Consider the following 18764-nt stretch of genomic DNA (forward strand, 5'->3'; position numbering starts at 1 on the left):
AACAAAACTTTCTGGGCATGATCGCTCATTTACACAATGGGCTTGAAGGGTGTTAGCACAGTACGAGTATAGTTATAACGTAAATTTCAAAACTAAATAAAAAATATAATAATAGTAATGTTGTAAATCATTTAAGTTGTGTATTGTTAATGCATATCAAATCAAAACACACTATATTATACTATCACAATACCTTCAAGCCCCCTGTGCACATTTAGAGACTGGTTACATTGACCAATCATGTTTTCAGTTTTTTCCACTATTATTTTAAAATATCCCTAGACTACTATTGTAAAATATCCCTAGCTAAACCATAAGAATTTTTATGCAACGAATTCGGTAATTAATACATGCATATCCAAGCACAATAGTCGAGTATACAACTGTATTATTGTTCACGTTTTTCATGTAAAATGCACTGTGAACATATGCAAAAACAGCTTTTGTTTTGACTAGTTTTGTGTGTATAAACATACGAAATCATGCATAGATCTTTTCCTCTTTCTTGGCATTAGTAGTAGTAGTGGTGGTAGTATAAGTAGTTGTGGTAGTAGTAGTAATAGCAGTAGCAAAAGCAGTAGAAGTTGTAGTAGTAGCAGCATCAGCAGTAGTAATAGTAGTGGTGGTGGTGGTCGAAGTAGTAGTAGTATTAGTAGTAGCTAAAGCAGCAGCAGCAGTAGAAATAGTGGTATTGGTGGTAGCAGTAATGGAAGTAGAATTAGCAGTAGCAGTAGTTGTAGCTAAAGCAGCAGCAGTAGTAGAAGTAATAGTAGTAAGTGATGGTAGTACTAGCAGCAGCAGTAGCAGCAGTAGTAGTATTAGTAGTAGTAGTAGTAGTAGTAGTAAGTGATGGTAGTAGTAGCAGCAGCAGCAGCAGCAGCAGTAGTAGTAGTAGTAGTAGTAGTAGTAGTAGTAGTAGTAGTAGTAATAAGTGATGGTAGTAGTAGCAGCTACAGCAGCAGCAGCAGTGTAAGTAGTAGTAAAGTATTAGCCAAAGGGCAGTGATGACAAACACTTCATTCTTGTTTTGTTTTTATAGTAATCCTTGCATGAATAATGATTGAATAACAACACAAATATCATGGAATTTTCTTCTGTTCTACAGAAAACTGAAAATAATACACTTACTATATTTAAATGCAATCTAAATTTTAAGTGCTCAAGATAATGTGACATTGCAATTATTAAATTTTAAGAACAAAATGTAAACATTACTATTTTGTAAAAATTAATAATACTTTCAGTTTATCAAAATTTCAATTAAGCTTTCATATAAATACGAATATTAGCAAAATACATAAAAATATATTGAATAACAGCAGTTTCTTTATGTGTAACTCGATATTAAATGTTCAGTGTTGTGTAAAATTCAGTATTAAATTTCTAAAAAGAACTTCCATTCAAAAAGGCACTATAAAATAACTCGTGTAACAATTGATAATTTAATTACAATTAATATGTAAACTGCAATCAATGCCTGAATAGTAGGTTCATGAAATAATTGATAACCAAGTATATAACCTGCGGGAATTAAGAGAAGATGTTTTCATACAAATAACAACATCACTTAAAGCAACATAGCACAGTCTGTGTTAATTAAACAAAACAGCTGTAATACAAAAAGGCATTAATTAAGAAAATCATATTTACATAGGTAAACAAGTTACAAACATATTTACACAATACCTGATTATTTGTTAAATGAACACATGATTACCATAGAATGTGACCCAAGGATCAATGCAGATATATTTACCAATTAAATAATAACTTTTGTACGAACATGTTTTAATTTAATTTAATAGTTTAAACAGTTCATTGTCAATTCTCCTGTTTAAAGTAAGTTATGTACTAAAAATCACAAATTTACTATTTTTACTCTGTATTTTCCTTTATTGAAAGTGCCCATTGTTTTTCAAAATACGGATTGTTACAACATAATACATTATAAATGAACTGCGTTTTTTGGTTGTTTTGTCATTTTGTTATTTTTTATTTTAGCTTTTTAAAATGAAATTAAATATCTTACGAAATGATGACTGGATACTTATAGTCATAAAATTGTAATATTCTCATACAAATACGAAGCAAGCAAACAAATGTACATGTGCATTGCAATGTATATAGTGTGAAAGCATGTTTACAACATTTTTGAACGTATGGCAATAAACAATATGCAAACCCATAAACAGACTTTTCAAGATTTCACAGTCACTCAACAAGAATTACCAATACAACCTTTAACAAAATGGACACAAAACAATATTTCTTTACAATATTACAATGCACATATTCTTCCTTCTTTCATCGAAACTTCGAAATAAGAAAGAAGTTAAAGATTTTAATCACAATACATTATTATAAGTATGTATATAAATCGTGGAAATTAATTGTGCATTTCCTGAACTACATAACTGTTTAAAAATCAAGCGATGTGTTTTTGAAACGCTATGTCCTCATATATTTGAATTTTGACCTTGAAGGATGACAATGACCTTGACCTTTCACCACTCAAAATGTGCAGCTCCATGAGATACACATGCATGCTAAATATCAAGTTGCTATCTTCAATATTGCAAAAGTGTACATTAAATGAGCGATTTTGACCCACTATTAATTGAGTTGCATTTAGCCCAAGTTAACAAAACTGCCATTCAACTTATTGTGTTCTGTTATTTCTTTATAACCATATACTTTACACTAAATACCCACTGTTCCTTTAGCAGAAGTTAACAAAAATGCCAATGAACATATTTTTCTCTCATATATGTTTAAAATCATTAACATATAAATGCATCAAAAACAGGCCAAGTTTAATTTTATGCTGCGAAACGTTAAGAAGTAATGTTTATTATACCACTTAAGATTTAAGAGCAGAAAATTGTCATACACAATTATGGTGAAAATATTAGATAATACAATTGAAAATCCAAAGTACATTCTTCAGACAAATTAGTTTAAAGAGACAGCAGAAAATAGTTTGGTAACAAACCAAACATCTTTGGTATAAATGGAATTCAATGCCAACTTAACATTGCGCTTATTTTTCTCGGTGTATTTTATTTTATGTATTTTCAGTTAAGCAAAGGAATGACTTCATGAAAACAAATTTGCCATTTAAGAAGTATATATTAACAATATCAACAAAAGTAAGCATCATAATACAAAGTTTGTCCATTAAATCATAGACTACACTGGAAAGAAGCTAGCTCAGACTGGAGGTATTTTGATATTAAAGGGAGCTTTTTGTGGCCATTATATTTAATCAATATACTGTCCGATTCAATTTCTTTAAATCACCGCGTAATATCTTAATATGTACCACATTTATAAAACGTTGCAGAATTTATACAAACACATGCCTTTCAAACGCATTAACTTTTTTATGTCTCACCATCTTAAACACAACATCTGTGTGTGTTTTGGGCTTTCAAGTACTTCCACGCCTTAGGCTGCATTATATGATTTCTAAATCATAACTATAATGCTTGTTCAATACTAAATACCAAAAACATGACATTTGTACTGCTGTTGGGAGTTTTGTTACCCCTGTAAGATATGGTGAGCTGTTCTAACTTTGTTGTACACCAAGGCTATGGGAAGGAGATTTTAATACCCAGGTACACCATGGCAAGCATTTATTGACAGCGAACATGAAAATATTGTACCTCACATATAGAAATCTAGGGCACTTTCAACAGTTTCATTCTAGACACTTGTTAACAGACCCATCTATGAATGGCAAACAATCCTCCTTACTTGTGTCATGTTACAGGAAAAGCATGTGTAATTGTGTCATCTAGGTCACAGATCCTGTGTAATTGTGTCACCTAGGTTACAGGCTTTCTGGAATAAGCCTTGTAATGCAAGGCTTGAAAGTGTACCTTCTGTTATACAGCTTTGATTGTGCAATCAATGTAACACATGGTATTGGACTCATTGTAACGCAAGGCTTCAAAGCAATATATCTGTAAACCATGGCTTTACAGAATAACTACTAGCACTGTAAAACCTGGCCAATTAGTGTAGTCTATTCAACACGTGGCTCAGAATCACTGTTTCACTGCAGATTCATAATTATAACCCCAGTAAAACAAGTTTTAACAGCTCAATCTTGGTAACAACTTGTTATACACTGAACAATTGTTCTAGGAGATGTCTGTTAACCATTTAACACAGGGCTATATGTGATAAATATATTTATAAACCCGGTTAATCATGGCTAAAAAACATAACCAATGGTAACAAACAGCTATATTGTTAAACCCGACATAAGCGAATAAACGCAAGGCTAGCTAGAAGATGTGGACCGTAAACTGCCACAACTTGAGGAAGACGTTGATTTAATGCTGCCACTGCGGATTTCCTTTGCCTCTCCCATTAGTGTGTTCAACATGGCACTCAGTTTGTCGTCTTCAACCTTTAGCTCATCGGATATGCGTCTTGGCTCTGAAAAAAATATCGATATAAGACTAATCTTATGACCCTGTAAATACTGTAAATGATTGTTTTACTTTTTCCAAAACAGATTAAACGGTGATGAAAAAAGAAAAGGTTAAACTTTTGCATTAACCCCATAAAAAAATAGAATAAAAGTTAATAAGATATAGCAGCCGAAAATGAACAAAACATACTTAATTTATTCAATTGCAATTTATTTGCTGATGTACAGTAGAAAAATCCTACATGTTAACAAGACATTTACACTATTGGGAAAGTCTGCTGATTTACACATCACATAGAAACATTTTATTTTTGCAACATATCATTATACGTGTAAATTTGTCCGTATTGCCATTTATTCATTTGTTATAAATTTTCTTGAAGTGAACAAAATTTGATCAATTATTCTATATAAAGATTATTCATTTTTTAATAGAAATCTTTCAGGGCCTTAAATTGAAGGACCTAGAATATACATTAAAATCCTTTAATTAAAATTCACAAACAGATCACAAACTTTACCATGTGATATTTTTCGTATGATTTTTTGTGTAATGTAAACTGTTTATTAGCTAACGGCTTTAAATAAAGATAGTTTTAATTATCAACAGTGGAGTGATTTTGAAAACATCTGAGTGGAGGAAAATACCCAAAACTCTTTACTTTTATATAGATCCAAAAGTTTCTACAAATTTGTCGAGCAAGTTGTGCATTTTAAAAGAAGAAATCACCTGACAAGAGGAAATCAGCTAAAAGAAACAAAAAAGCTGAAAGGAGGTAATACACAGAAAAGTAGAAATCTTTTATCAGATATTACAGTTGCACCTCTAAGTGACCCTCTAAGTGTCAAACATGACAATCTTATTGGTGAAATCACAGCGATAAAAATACCAACCAGCAAGAGGTACATCATCGTATAAAGAAGTCTTTCTCATCAACATTGCTGTTCTTCTGTTTTGCCCTCGCCTCACGTCCATCACATATTCACAGGCCTGCTTCCAAAATGCTGAAATCAAATAACAAAGATTTTTTTATAAAATAACACAGATTTCAGGGAAAAAATGGGCTTAACGGTCCTGTATGCACAGTCTTCAGAGACAACACTTTCCACCTCAACTGGATATTTGCTAAGATGCTTTTTAAAGAAAAATACCACAAAAGCGGAAAGTATCGTCCTTGCTTAGCCTGTACAGACTTCACAGGCTTATCTGGGAAGACATTCTAGGTACATGCATTAAGCCCAGTTTTCCCAGAACGCTGCTCATATTATACTGTTTCTTTTTTGTGTGTCAAAATCTCTTAAGGTTGTTAATTAAAAGTAGGGATAGATTAAAAGTTATATAGAAGGGTGATGCCCCTTTGATTATCTGCCTCCCCTTCCTCTCTGCATAATTCAACAAATATTTGCCATGACAAATGAACATTGATTAACAAGACTATTGCCAAGCAATAAAAGTCCCCTAACGGCTCCACCATTGTCAGAAATTCCACCATTGTCAGAATAATATTTTTATTGGTTGCCATAGCAACCATATTTTTTGACATAGGAACAAAATGAAATGACGTGCAAAATGTCCATATTGCCATCTATCCATGTTCCAATTTTCATGAAAAAATATTAAGAACTTTTAAAGTTATAGCAGGATCCAGAAAAACACCCTTTTCAGCAGTATTTTTATTCTATTTGTGGCGATAGCAACCAGAATTTTTGACGTAGGAACAAAATGAAATGACATGCATAATGTCTATATGCTATCTATCCATGTTTCAAGTTTCATGAAAAAATATAAAGAACTTTTAAAGTTATCGAAGGATCCAGAAAAAACACCATTTTCAGCAGTATTTCTAGGCTATTTGTTGCCATAGCAACCAGAAATATTGACGTAAGAACAAAATGAAATGACGTGCATAATGTCCATATTGCCATCTATCCATGTTTCAAGTTTCAAGAAAAAATATGAAGAACTTTTAAAGTTATCGCAGGATCCAGAAAAAAAACACCATTTTCAGATGTATTTCTAGTCTATTTGTTGCCATAGCAAACACAATTTTTGACGTAGGAACAAAATGAAATGACATGCATTATGTCCATATTGCCATCTATTAATGTTCCAAGTTTCATGAAAAAATATTAAGAATTTTAAAAGTTATCGCAGGATCCAGAAAAAACACCATTTTCAGCAGTATTTCTAGTCTATTTGTTGCCATAGCAACCACAATTTTTGATGTAGGAACCAAAATGAAATGACGTGAATAATGTCAATATTGCCATCTATCCATGTTCCAAGTTTCAAGAAATTATTAAGAACTTTTAAAGTTATCGCAGGATCCAGAAAAGTGTGATGGACGGACAGACGGAGACAAAACCATAAATCCCCTCCGGTGAAACCGGTAGGGGACTAAAAACCTTAATAACAAGGGTATGAATAAAACAGTCATCAGACTGGTTCCGCTTTAAACTCCACCTCATTTTAGCTGCATATTGTACATTTTTTTATCTTAGATTATTTTCTGACTTTTGTTATTTCAAACAAAATCTGGTAAAGATGGTTAGAAATCTTGTTAAAAACCTTTTCTTTAAGATAAATAAAGCAAGGACCGTTATGACTATTGTATATATATGTAAAGACCGACTATTGTATATATATGCAAAGACCGATGGTAGAAATAATTGTATGGCCAATTCAAATCCAAGTTATGTGGCTGGGCGCTGCACAATTTACCCTGCAAAAATAATCCTCCTATCTTGAGTCCAGCACTCTACCAACTGAACTCTCAGTGAATCTTTTCTTTGAAAGCAAGTGCTTAACTACCAATAATGCCAGTTCTTTCACATAAATTGAGACTTATTGTGGTAAAACTGGGCTATGCATGTGCGTAAAGTGGCATCCAAGATTAGCCTATGCAGTTTGCACAGGCTAATCGGGAACCACACTTTATGCCTTTATGGCATTTACAATTTATTTACAATTTATATGAAGTCTGTTGTAAACAAAAATGGTGTTGCAGCCAAGTTTTAACACTTTAACCATTTGCATTAAGCCCTGTTTTCCCAGAGTGAGGCTCAATTGAAAGTGGAACAAAGCTATTCCAACAAACCTTGGTCCAGAAGGTGCTGTTGCAAACCGTCCCACCATAAATTGAACTGCTCCAGATTATCTGCTGCTAGCGTGGCCTCCGAGACAAACCGTTCGCTGAGCGTCTTCACGTGGAACGTGTGCGAGCGTTGACTGGTACGGGGGTCTGCCTCACTGATCTGAGTATTCTGGAAGGGATCAAAGAGTTCATATGTATTAGCCTTGCTTTGGGAAAATGGGGCTTAATGCATGTGTGCAGCGTCGTCCCAGATTAGCCTGTGCAGTCCAAAGGAAAACATCAACAAATAAAGCAACTTTATTTTTTATAAAGCTGAAACCAAGTACATTTGTAAATAAAACATTGAAATCACTATTATTGTAAAATGTAATGTATTTATTTAAAAAGAAAAACACAACACCAATTGTGTATTTTTTGTCAAAAATACACGTTTTTCCCCAGTCCAAAGGACAAAGGCCCCATTACGAAAACGGTTAAAAAAAAAATTTGGTACCTTTGTGACAGGCACAGTGACTAGAGGGGCGGTAACGTCAACATCATCAGGCGCAGACCAGCAACTGAGCTGCAGGTTCTTCAGGATGCACCAGTAGCGGCGCCACTTGGCCAGGTCATCATCTTCCTGTGTAATAGTGAACAATATGAGTCAAATTCTGGGAAAATGGGGCTTATTGCACATGCGCAAAGTGGCGTCCCAGATTAACCTTTGCAGTCTGCATAGGCTAATTTCGGATTACATCTTCTGCTTTACTTGTATATTGTGTCTCTTCTTAACAAAAATTAAGTCTAGGCAGAAAGTGTTGTCCCTATAAGCCTGTGCGTAGGCTGATCTGGGACGAAACTATCCGCACATGCATTAAGAACAGTTTTACCAGAATGCAGCTCAATTTATCTGATGTTAGTTCTCTGAAGACTGAGCTAGTGTAATATTCAATTTATCACATCCATTCTTGAAAAAAAACAGAACAAAATACTAACTTATTCTTGAAAAACAGAACAAATTATTAACTATTTGATGTAAAGTAAATGTGGTGGTCTAGGAAAACTTATCAGCCTGAAATAACGACTTACTCGAAGACTGAGGTATCCGTTGACAACAGGTTGTACGAGGCAGTTAGGTAGGGCAGCTAACCTGCAGCAGTAGTGGCCAAACAGGGGCATTTCACACCCCACAGTATCTGTCACAAAAATGAAAATCATGGTTTTAAAATTAAACAGGCACACCAGATTGGTATAACAATTCTTATTATCCTGTCATAATAATTTCAGACTTGAAGGAAACCGGGGAAAACTCACACCCACAGTATCTGTCACAACAATTAAAATCATGGTTTTAACATGTGTTTGTCCCCTTCTGCGCCGCTTTGAAGCTATATATTTGACCTTTGACCTTGAAGGATGACCTTGACCTTTCCCCACTCAAAATGTGCAGCTCCATGAGATACACATGCATGCTCAATATGAAGTTGCTATATTCAAAATGTTAAAGATGGAGCAAACCAACCAACCAACCAACCGACAGGGCAAAAACAATATGTCCCCCACTATAGTGGTGGGGGACATAAAAATAACACACACCAGATTGCCATATAAGTCATTTTTTCTGGCAAAATAATTTCAGATAAAAAATAAACAAAAATGTACTCCAGATTAGGTTGACATGTGAATAATTGTTTATCAGATATGATTGTCTTTCTTTTGTCCATTTTCTTGTCACAGTAATTAATATGTAAGTTGTGCATGTGTCAAATTTGGAAAACACTGCAAAACATTTACAATATCTGTATTACTCTTTTTAACATTATCTTCAAACTTAAGTTCTAATTCAATTAGGGTAACTCTACCATATCAAAACAATAGTACTATTTTGATTGTTTTGTGGTTTAATGGTTTAGCGGGAGTTCTCTCCCTTTCACTGTACACAAGTTCTATTATAGGGCAGACACCAAATAATTTACAGCCCAAAAACTCAAATAATTGTAATACTTGAAAAATTTATTTTTGTTTTGAAAATTAACTTTCAACATAAAGATGTTTAAAGATATTCATTGTGTTTGCCAAACTTTAAAATCATCTAACAACTCATGTGATAATTTTAATCCAAAGTGTGTTTAATTTAATTGAATAATTTGACTGAATTCACCCGATAACACATTGTATTTATACACTTGCTTCTTATATATTGATAGGTAAATGGAACTAAATTCTTCTAAGATAGCTCAATTTTGAACATCCAGGAATTTCAAGTTAACCCTTTACCTTTAAGATACGTATTTTCACGCATTTGTAGTCCCTAAGAAAGTGAAATTTTATTCAAGGCCTTTCTTAGTAAAACCAAGTTCTAAAGGTGTGTTATTTCCAACCCTTAAAAACTGATGAGCAGCAAACAGCATAAAACCTGAACAGACTGCGAGTTACTCACAGGCTGTTCTGGTTTTATGCTGTTTGCACATAGCTAGTTTGGCTTTGATTCTGAGCAAGAAAGGGTGAAGCGGAAAGTACTCACCGCTCTGTACCTCCAGTTTGAGATCAAATGTCCTCACCACGTCGTCCACGTCATGCAGGTTCAGGGCTCCACTGGCCACCAGATCAAACTTCGGGCCCCTGGAGGGAAGGGAATAAAGGGAGAAATATAGGTGGTATTTGTTTGGTTTTGCTGTATTAACATCTTACATCATAACTGGAAAAGGTAATCTCTTCAGCAATTGAAATTGAGCTGACACAAATCATTTTAACTCTAACACAGCATTGTCAGCTATGTTCAAGCACAAACAACTCAGGAATGTGTGGGTCATTAGTGTGTCTTGTAATGATATTATGGCTTTTGGCACAAATGTGACTTATACCGTACCAAAGCTTTTATATGGGCAAATAACTTATAAACTTGTTTATATATGGGCAAAAAATTCAGGAATGTGATGATAACTGATCTGTATGGCCCATCAACACTTCATCATAAACAATTCAAATAAAAAATGTTTTTAAACCTTTCTCCTTTTCACTTATTTCACATTTTGAGATTTAAACTCGTTCAAATTTCAGTTTTAATTACTCTATTTATTTATCAATTTTTATTTTATAAGTGTTAACAATTTTAGTTTAAACCTGTTCTTTAAGCTCAAAAGCATGAAAAGATGTCTCAAAAGAGAAGATTATGAGAAAGTCCAGAACTAAGTAATGACCTTGGGATTTATGAGTCTCCAGACAAGCACCCCATCCTCTACACAACCGCTACATAATGGCGTAATTCATAATCCATTCCATTAACCATTTCCCCCATAAGAAGCAAAGTGAATGGCTTCTGAAACCAGCATAAAACCAGAACAGCCTGCGAGTAACTCAGTCTGTTCGGTTTTTATGTTGTTAGTTGCTCATCAGTATCTAAGGCTTGGAAATGCAGCTGTTAACACTTGAATCTAGGAAGAAAGGTATTTAATTAATTAAAATTTAATTTCTAAATAACTGCAAATGCCTCAAAATACGTATCTAAGTGGTAAAGGATAAATAAAAAAAATGTAAATACATACAAAACCATGTTTCCCATGATGTCCGAGTCGTTCAGTCCAGAGAGCCGCTTGCCCACGCTGCGCCCGACAGACTCTGAGAGGTTAACAACCTTTTTCTTCAGTTTCTTCGGAGTGCTTGCTATCGTGAGGTCCTCGTGCAACTTGTGGCAGTAGATCTCGATGGTGCACTCAAAGTCATGAGGTATATCATCACTGGAGAGAGAACCACAGATTATGGTGAGGTATATCATCACTGGAGAGAAACCACAGATTATGGTGAGGTATATCATCACTGGAGAGAGAACAACAGATTATGGTGAGGTATATCATCACTGGAGAGAGAACCACAGATTATATTGAGGTATATCAGCACTGGAGAGAGAACCACAGATTACGGTGAGGTATATCAGCACTGGAGAGAGAACCACAGATTATGGTGAGGTATATCAGCACTGGAGAGAGAACCACAGATTATAGTGAGCAATGTTCGAGTCTTGCTCTGGTAAAATAGGGCTTAATAATGCTTGAGCGTTGAGTGGTGTCTGGTGCAATCCGCGCAGGCTAATCAGGGACGACACTTTCCACTTTTATGGGATTGTTTGTTTAAAGAAAGTATCTTTTTAGTGAAAATCCCCTTAAGGTGCAAAGTTGTGTCCCTGATTAGCCTGTAAAGAAGGTTCTCAAAGTTTGAAATTCACATATTCACAAATTCTTTAATTAAGCCAACTTCTGGAAAAAATGGACTTAATGCATGTGCTAAAAGTTTCGCCCCTAATAAGCCTATAAAATTGGCACAGGCTTAACAGGGACAACACTTTCCGCTTTTATGGTATTTTTCATATGAAACAAGAGATGTGTTTGTCAGAAACACAATGCCCCCTACTGCTCGGCTTTGAATTTTTTAATATTTTTTTTACCTTTGACCTTGAAGGATGATCTTGACCTTTAACTTCCACCACTCAAAATGTGCGGCTTCATGAGATACACATGCATGCCAAATATCAAGTTGCTATCTTCAATATTGCAAAAGTTATGGCCAACGTTTAAGTTTTTTTCGGATGGACAGACTGACATACTGACATACTGATGGACAGTTCAACTGCTATATGCCACCCTACTGGGGGCATAAAAAACGCTAAGCAAACGTCCAGTTTATGCAGAATATGTTGGCCCTGATTGGCCTGAATGGACTGCACAAGCTTATCTGGGAGGAAAATTTACGCGCAAGTTTTCCCCAAGCTCAATTTGACTTACAAGGCAATCACTTCTTCAAACGAGAGGTCAGTCATGTTTCGGTCCACATTAGTGATAAGTGCAGTGTCTTGAATGTCTGTACCAATCTTCACCAGGCAAAACACAGCATAGCGTCTATGGTCTGAAACCAACACAGGGAAACATGCTATATACAGTTTTGGGTTTTTCACAGGCTCTTAAACTGATGAAATGTTAGCATGTATTCCATTATTTTTGGTGGACAGCGGCATTAATGCATTTTGGTGGACAGTGGAATTAATGCAATGACATTGATGCATTTTGGTTGACAGTGACATTGATGCATTTTAATGGACAGTGACATTGATGCATTTTGGTGAACAGTGTCATTAATGCATTTTGGTGGACATTACCATTGATGAATTTTAATGGACAGTGTCATTAATGCATTTTGGTGGACAGTGGCATAGATGCATTTTGGTGGACAGTGACATCAATGCATTTTGGTGGACAGTGGCATTGATGCATTTTAATGGACAGTGGCATTGATGCATTATGTTGTACAGTGTCATTAATGCATTTTTTGTGGACAGTGGCATAGATGCATTTTGGTGGACAGTGGCATTAATGCATTTTGGTGGACAGTGGCATTGCTGCATTTTAATGGACTGAGAATTTAATGCGTATCAGAAAGGCCATTAGTAATCTTACATGATGCTTTTTGGACATTTAATATCCAAATCATGTTACAAAATAGATAAGTTGTAATATGAAACTCATATGTCATCATGTGGCTGTCTCCTTCTGCTCAAATGAACTTGAAGGATAGGACACTTTCAATCATTGATATCTATATTTTGTTTTTTATGGGTGTTGAATTTCAAACAAACATTGTTAAACTGACTGTTTCATCCCTTAGCTGTCCAGATACTTTTATTTAGCAATGCAATATTTAGGGGATATTCCTAAATATGTTATTATGATATGTACTTGGCCGTTAAATTGCACATCAGTTTTAGGTTTTAGGGTCTGCTAAAAGAACTAATTTCTAAAGTTACAAAAGTTAAGTTATCACAGCTTAAATATAAACAAACTTTATTTGTACCAAATGTCCAATTAACTTAAAGAATGTATATGTAACATTCGCATCTTTTGAACACATAATTAATTTAATGCATTTCTAACAAACACAATAATTTGCAATCATGAAATCATTGAACACTTTCAATAGGGTTTGTGTGACATTAATTGAATAATTTTTTATGGCTTTGGGCCTTTAAAGGGACTTGTTTGCAGATTTTTATATTTTTGAAAAATCTCATCAAATATGTTTATTAAAAAATCTATAATGCTATGAAAAGACTTAATTACAACAGCAAGAAACAAAGGCTGAATAAAATATATTGAATTCCCCAGGATTCAAACCAGAGACTCCCGGAAAAGCCCTACAAACACTTTAATATTTTACCCATTTCAAATGATGACTGTATATTAATGAACCAATATTTTTTTTTTGGAAACCTTCAATTTAAGGCAGTATTTTGGGGAAACGAATATTTGTTGAGATTGGTATTGGAGCCAAATTTTAACCCCAAACAAGATATGTGTTTGTCAGAAACACTATGTCCCTTACTGCGCCGCTTTGAAGCTATATATTTGACCTTTGACCTTGAAGGATGACCATGACCTTGACCTATCACCACTCAAAATGTGCAGCTCCATGAGTTACACATGCATGCCGAATATGAAGTTGCTATCTTCAATATTGCAAAAGTTATGGCAAAATGTTAAAGTTGGAGCAAACAAACAAACAAACAAACCAACCAACAGACAGGGCAGAAACCATAGGTCCCCCACTATAGTGGTGGGGGACATAAAAAACAGATTCCTTACCGCCTTTGTTCTTGAAGTGGTCTGTGTCGCGCCACATAAGAGGGATCCTGAGGTCAGAAAGGTTGAGACGTGCCTTGCACGGGAGCTGACTGCCCTCATTGGTCACACTGTGAACAAGACAATGACATCGCTTGAAAACAAACCGCAGAAGTATACAGTGTATTTTGACCATTTTTGGAATGGGGCTGGCGCCATTTGGAATGGGAAAAATCATTGCTTTGACAAAAATTGAGAAATTGGCATAACTATCTTTTTTTGCCAACAAATACCGTAACATTGAGAATAAACATGTTTTCAATATTATATTTCCTTGGACGGAAATGAGCTATATATTAAATAATTTTTTGTGTGGAAAACTTAAATAGGGAATTCTAGACATTCATTTTGGAATAATATATACTTTTTGAGATGAGAAATGGGGCTAAACTTCATCCCCCAAAAAGTATAGGACATGCATTGATTCATCTTCATATGTTAGTCCATAATTGATAAGGCAAACACTAATGAGAGACAACACTTTTTACCCAAACTGGACTTTTTCCATAAAAGCCAAATGTATTGTCCCAGATCAACCTGTGCCGACTGCACAGGCTAATCTGGGATTAAATTTTATGCACGTGCATTAAACTCCGTTTCTCCAAGCAAATCTCAAATTAAAACATGAGTCAGTATGCACATACTTTTTCCCTAACACCTGCACTGTCTTTCGCCGCTGCAACTCGCTCATGTACGCTACTATACGGGTATTAGATGCGAGTAGGTTTTTCGCAGCCTCCATCAACTGGTTCGGGTGCTTAGACGCAGCAAGGAGTCGTGCCGCCCCCTCCCTCATCTTGATCTCATGGTCGATCTTCTGTTGCATTTCATTGTCCTGGAAAGATATAAATATTTGCCATCGATTAAATTTTATGTAACTTAAGATGATATTTTGTTTTCGTTGTGAAAACATATTTTATATCATCACTGGAAGCAGCATCTGCTACTTTTTTGTTGTCCTGGAAACATATAAATGTTTGCCATTCATTAACATTGATGTAATTTTAGAGAATTTCTTTAATTTTAGTTGCGAAAACATGCGATTTCATCAATGGAATCATCATCTTTTGTATTTCATTATCAAGGAAAGATAGAAAAGTTACTATTATAGATTGAATGTGATTTATTGAACAAGTTTCTGTTGAATTTAAAAGTTGTATTGTTCTAGGAAGATAAATAGATAAATATTCAAATTGATTTTATGTGATAAAGGAGATATGAGCCAAGCTCTAATAAAACAGGGCTTACCCCAGTAATTCATGTGGGTCAAGTGTCCCCCTAAGTCCGCATAGGCTAATAAGGGACAACAATGTCCGCCTAGTGTGAATTGTCGTTTAATAGAGACTTCCTTTAAACGAAAAAGTCCATATAAGCAGAAAGTGTCCATCCTGATAAACAGAGCTCCAGATAAGGGTCGTATTTTCGTATTTACGAATTATTGTCAAGTCCGTTACGTATTTATTTTAAAATCTTGTTGTATCATTAAGAATTACAAAATCAAGTTACAAATATTATTTTTACATCGGTTCGTAGCGATTTTTATTGAGTTCTTTTCGCGTACTAAAGATATTTGCGGTGCTAATATATAGAATGGTTATTGGGTTTGTTTAACAAAGCGCATTTTTTCCAATCAAAGCGGCGTATACAGTCTATCTGTCAAAAAACAATGGCGGCGCCCAGAGAGCGTCCTAAAAAACTGCAAAGCGTCCAAAAACACGCTTTTAACATATTGTAAGCAAAGTGAGCCGAAGTTAAATGTTTAGAATGACATTATAGAAAAGATCTTATACGATGTTGTATGTTCAGTAGCCGACACAGTCGAAAAGCTAAACAAAAACGCGACACAACGTGTCCAAACTTAAAAACAAAAAAAACATTGAACGAGTGGAAGGGACAAGTCCCGTGGCTAATCGTTGAAAAGATTGAAGGGGAGACCCGTTTTAATTGTGAAATATGTGAGCATTCATCTAAGGCATGCAATCTAAGCACAGTTTGGGCATATGAAGGTATTTGAAAAATAAAATTGTATAATACTGAAAAGACACTCTTGAACTCATATAAATAAAGTTGCTAGTATGTTTATTTTGATTTTTTTGCATGAAAATAACCATTATTATTTATTTTTAGGTCATTAAGAAAAATTAAGAATTATTTTCCAAAACTTAGTAGTAACGTTAAGAATAAAATTTCAGAGTTAAGAATTATTTTTGAAAATCTGGTAGTAATTTAAGAATTTCACAAAACCTTATCTGGAGCTCTGTGATAAGCCTGTGCAGATTGCACAGGCTAATCTAGGACTGCAATTTCTCAACATGTATTAAGCCCTGTTTTAAAAGAATGTGCTCCATGTGCAGGGTGAGAGAGTGGAAAACACCCTATCCCCCCTTTATAAGTTCAGCAAAATTGTCTACAGTGAGAGTTAAATAGATATAGCAAAGTTCTGCCAATTTAAGAACTTTTTGGTAAAGTTATCATGATATTGAAAGGGCGGAAATAACCTGAAAGGCAGGGAAATCACACATATTTTTACCAGATCATGCGCAAATGAGCATGTTTTCTTACAAATGTTGATTGAAAAAACATAACTTCATATAAAATTATATTAAACAGTTTATTTGAACTGGTTTATGATAAAAATATCACTAACTATGCCTGAGTCCAAAGAATATTAAGCGTTATTTATCACTGTGAAATAAAGTTGCATAAAACCTTGTCTACCAAGATAAAACTTACTACAAAGTCAGTATTGCACCGATATGATAAAAAGAATAAGGCCTAAATGTTTATAGGACAATAATCAGTTGTATGAATAATATTGGATGTAATTGACATAAATATAAGATAAAATGATAGACTAGATGTAAAATTAAATAATGTACAATGTGTGAGTTATTAAACCATATACTTAGAAGGTATTACTGTTATTTGGAATTAGACATAAATGTACATATTTTCCTCATTTTCTCACACAAAATTATTAATTTCATGCTTTATATGCATAAATATAGTCAGCATAAAAAGTAGTTTCAGTGTAACTTTTTAATTTAAAGTGATTGAGTTTTTCAATCATTTTTTAACTAACTTTCTTTCCATATTCATGTATGCATGGACACACTTTCATTTTTGTTTTCGGATGATTTTATCCATACAAGCATATAGTTTTTATGGAAAATTAAATTCAAATGATCTACTTGAATAATATTACAGATGTTTAAGTTACTTATAATTTGTCCAAATAACACATTAAGCACAACGCACAACATACTTACTTTGATGCATAAACTATTATTCCTCAACAATAATATTAAACAATGCAAACTTAACTTATTTAACTGTCAAATCATTGTATTAAAAAAACCTACAAAATAAGCTTCAGCAGTACTATAATGATAATCATATCATTTCACATCTTCAAAGTAATTTTTTTTTGATTTTCTTTTAAATATATACCTTGTGACTTTGTATTTTGTCTATGGCTATTATTTTTGGCAGGTTATATCATTGTTATTACATATATAAACACATGTTATAGATTCTTATAACCATTGTAAAATAAATAATAACATACCTTCATATTTTTAACCATCTACAATTTGTGTTCCAATACTTATGAACAAATTGCATTTACAAATATTTTCCCGTATTGGTAGAAAAAAACAGCAAATATCTCCATGTGTAATATTTTGGCAAAACAACAATGATATTATAAAGATATCTGATAAAGAAATATATAGACCTGTTCATCGAAGGCTGGTTGTAAAATGTTAGTTTGCAACAATTTATGACTGAACGTTTAAACTGATACTTCCGATTTGTTAACCCTTGACAATAGACGGATATTATCCATCAACATTTCGTCAACCAATGTGTATCATTTATCACTGAAAATTAATGCAACAATACAGTTTCTTTCCATTTGAATGAAGGGTTACCACGACAACAACATAAAAGTGCGGTCACTTCATACCAACACAGGGTCAACCAACCTCTGGTCAGTGTTTTGGACAAATGCTTGCTACAAGCTATTTTTATTTTTCCATTTACCACTGTCATTTTTTTTTAAACGGTCAAAAGATTTATTTACATCACTTTGTGGAAAATACAATCTATATCGCATAACAAACATTTTGACTGTACTGGTCAACTGTCTGCAAATTTATGGTATACAGTAGACTCTGTGTTAACCGGTCGGTCTGGGGACCGGCCTGATCATCCGGTTTTCAGAGAGTTCCGGTTTACCAAGAGTATGCATATTGCCGAAATATACATTGTATGCATTGTGTACAAAATCATATAAGAATAAAACAAACCATATACATTTACATGCAGGGTTCGACATTAACTTTTTTTACAGCAAGACCGTCGGACCAGCTCCTCTTAAAATGTACTAGCCCGAACCTGATGTCTACTAGACCACAAATGACATAGCAAATGAACACAATTGTGTCATGTAACTGTTTAATCAGGATTTATCAGTAAATAATCAGTGAACACCAGATTTTTTTTGATGCCTAGAGTAAAACAATAAAATAAAACTTTTTTTTGCTTTTCTCCGTCAAATTCAATCCATGGGAACTGAAT

General features: G+C 34.1%; 1 protein-coding gene across 9 annotated transcripts in view; it reads right to left on the reverse strand.

Moving 5' to 3' along the window:
- Positions 1-1028: 1028 nt before the first annotated feature.
- LOC127857903 (rhotekin-like) overlaps positions 1029-18764 on the reverse strand; it is a 64347-nt gene continuing 46611 nt past the window's right edge. For 8 of the 9 annotated variants that reach the window (XM_052394638.1, XM_052394639.1, XM_052394637.1 and 5 more), the window contains 10 exons: positions 14828-15018; positions 14148-14254; positions 12297-12417; positions 11064-11255; positions 10043-10140; positions 8608-8714; positions 8033-8158; positions 7543-7708; positions 5339-5449; positions 1030-4449 (listed from right to left, as the gene is read on the reverse strand). In XM_052394638.1, the coding sequence (XP_052250598.1) occupies positions 4292-4449; positions 5339-5449; positions 7543-7708; positions 8033-8158; positions 8608-8714; positions 10043-10140; positions 11064-11255; positions 12297-12417; positions 14148-14254; positions 14828-15018 (1377 nt within the window). In that variant the 3' untranslated portion in view covers positions 1030-4291. Of the gene's footprint in view, positions 4450-5338; positions 5450-7542; positions 7709-8032; positions 8159-8607; positions 8715-10042; positions 10141-11063; positions 11256-12296; positions 12418-14147; positions 14255-14827; positions 15019-18764 lie in introns of all 9 variants that reach the window. The other variant, XM_052394630.1, reaches the window with a different exon arrangement.

Source organism: Dreissena polymorpha, chromosome 14, assembly GCF_020536995.1.
Source record: "Dreissena polymorpha isolate Duluth1 chromosome 14, UMN_Dpol_1.0, whole genome shotgun sequence".
NCBI classification, from domain to species: Eukaryota; Metazoa; Mollusca; class Bivalvia; order Myida; family Dreissenidae; genus Dreissena; species Dreissena polymorpha.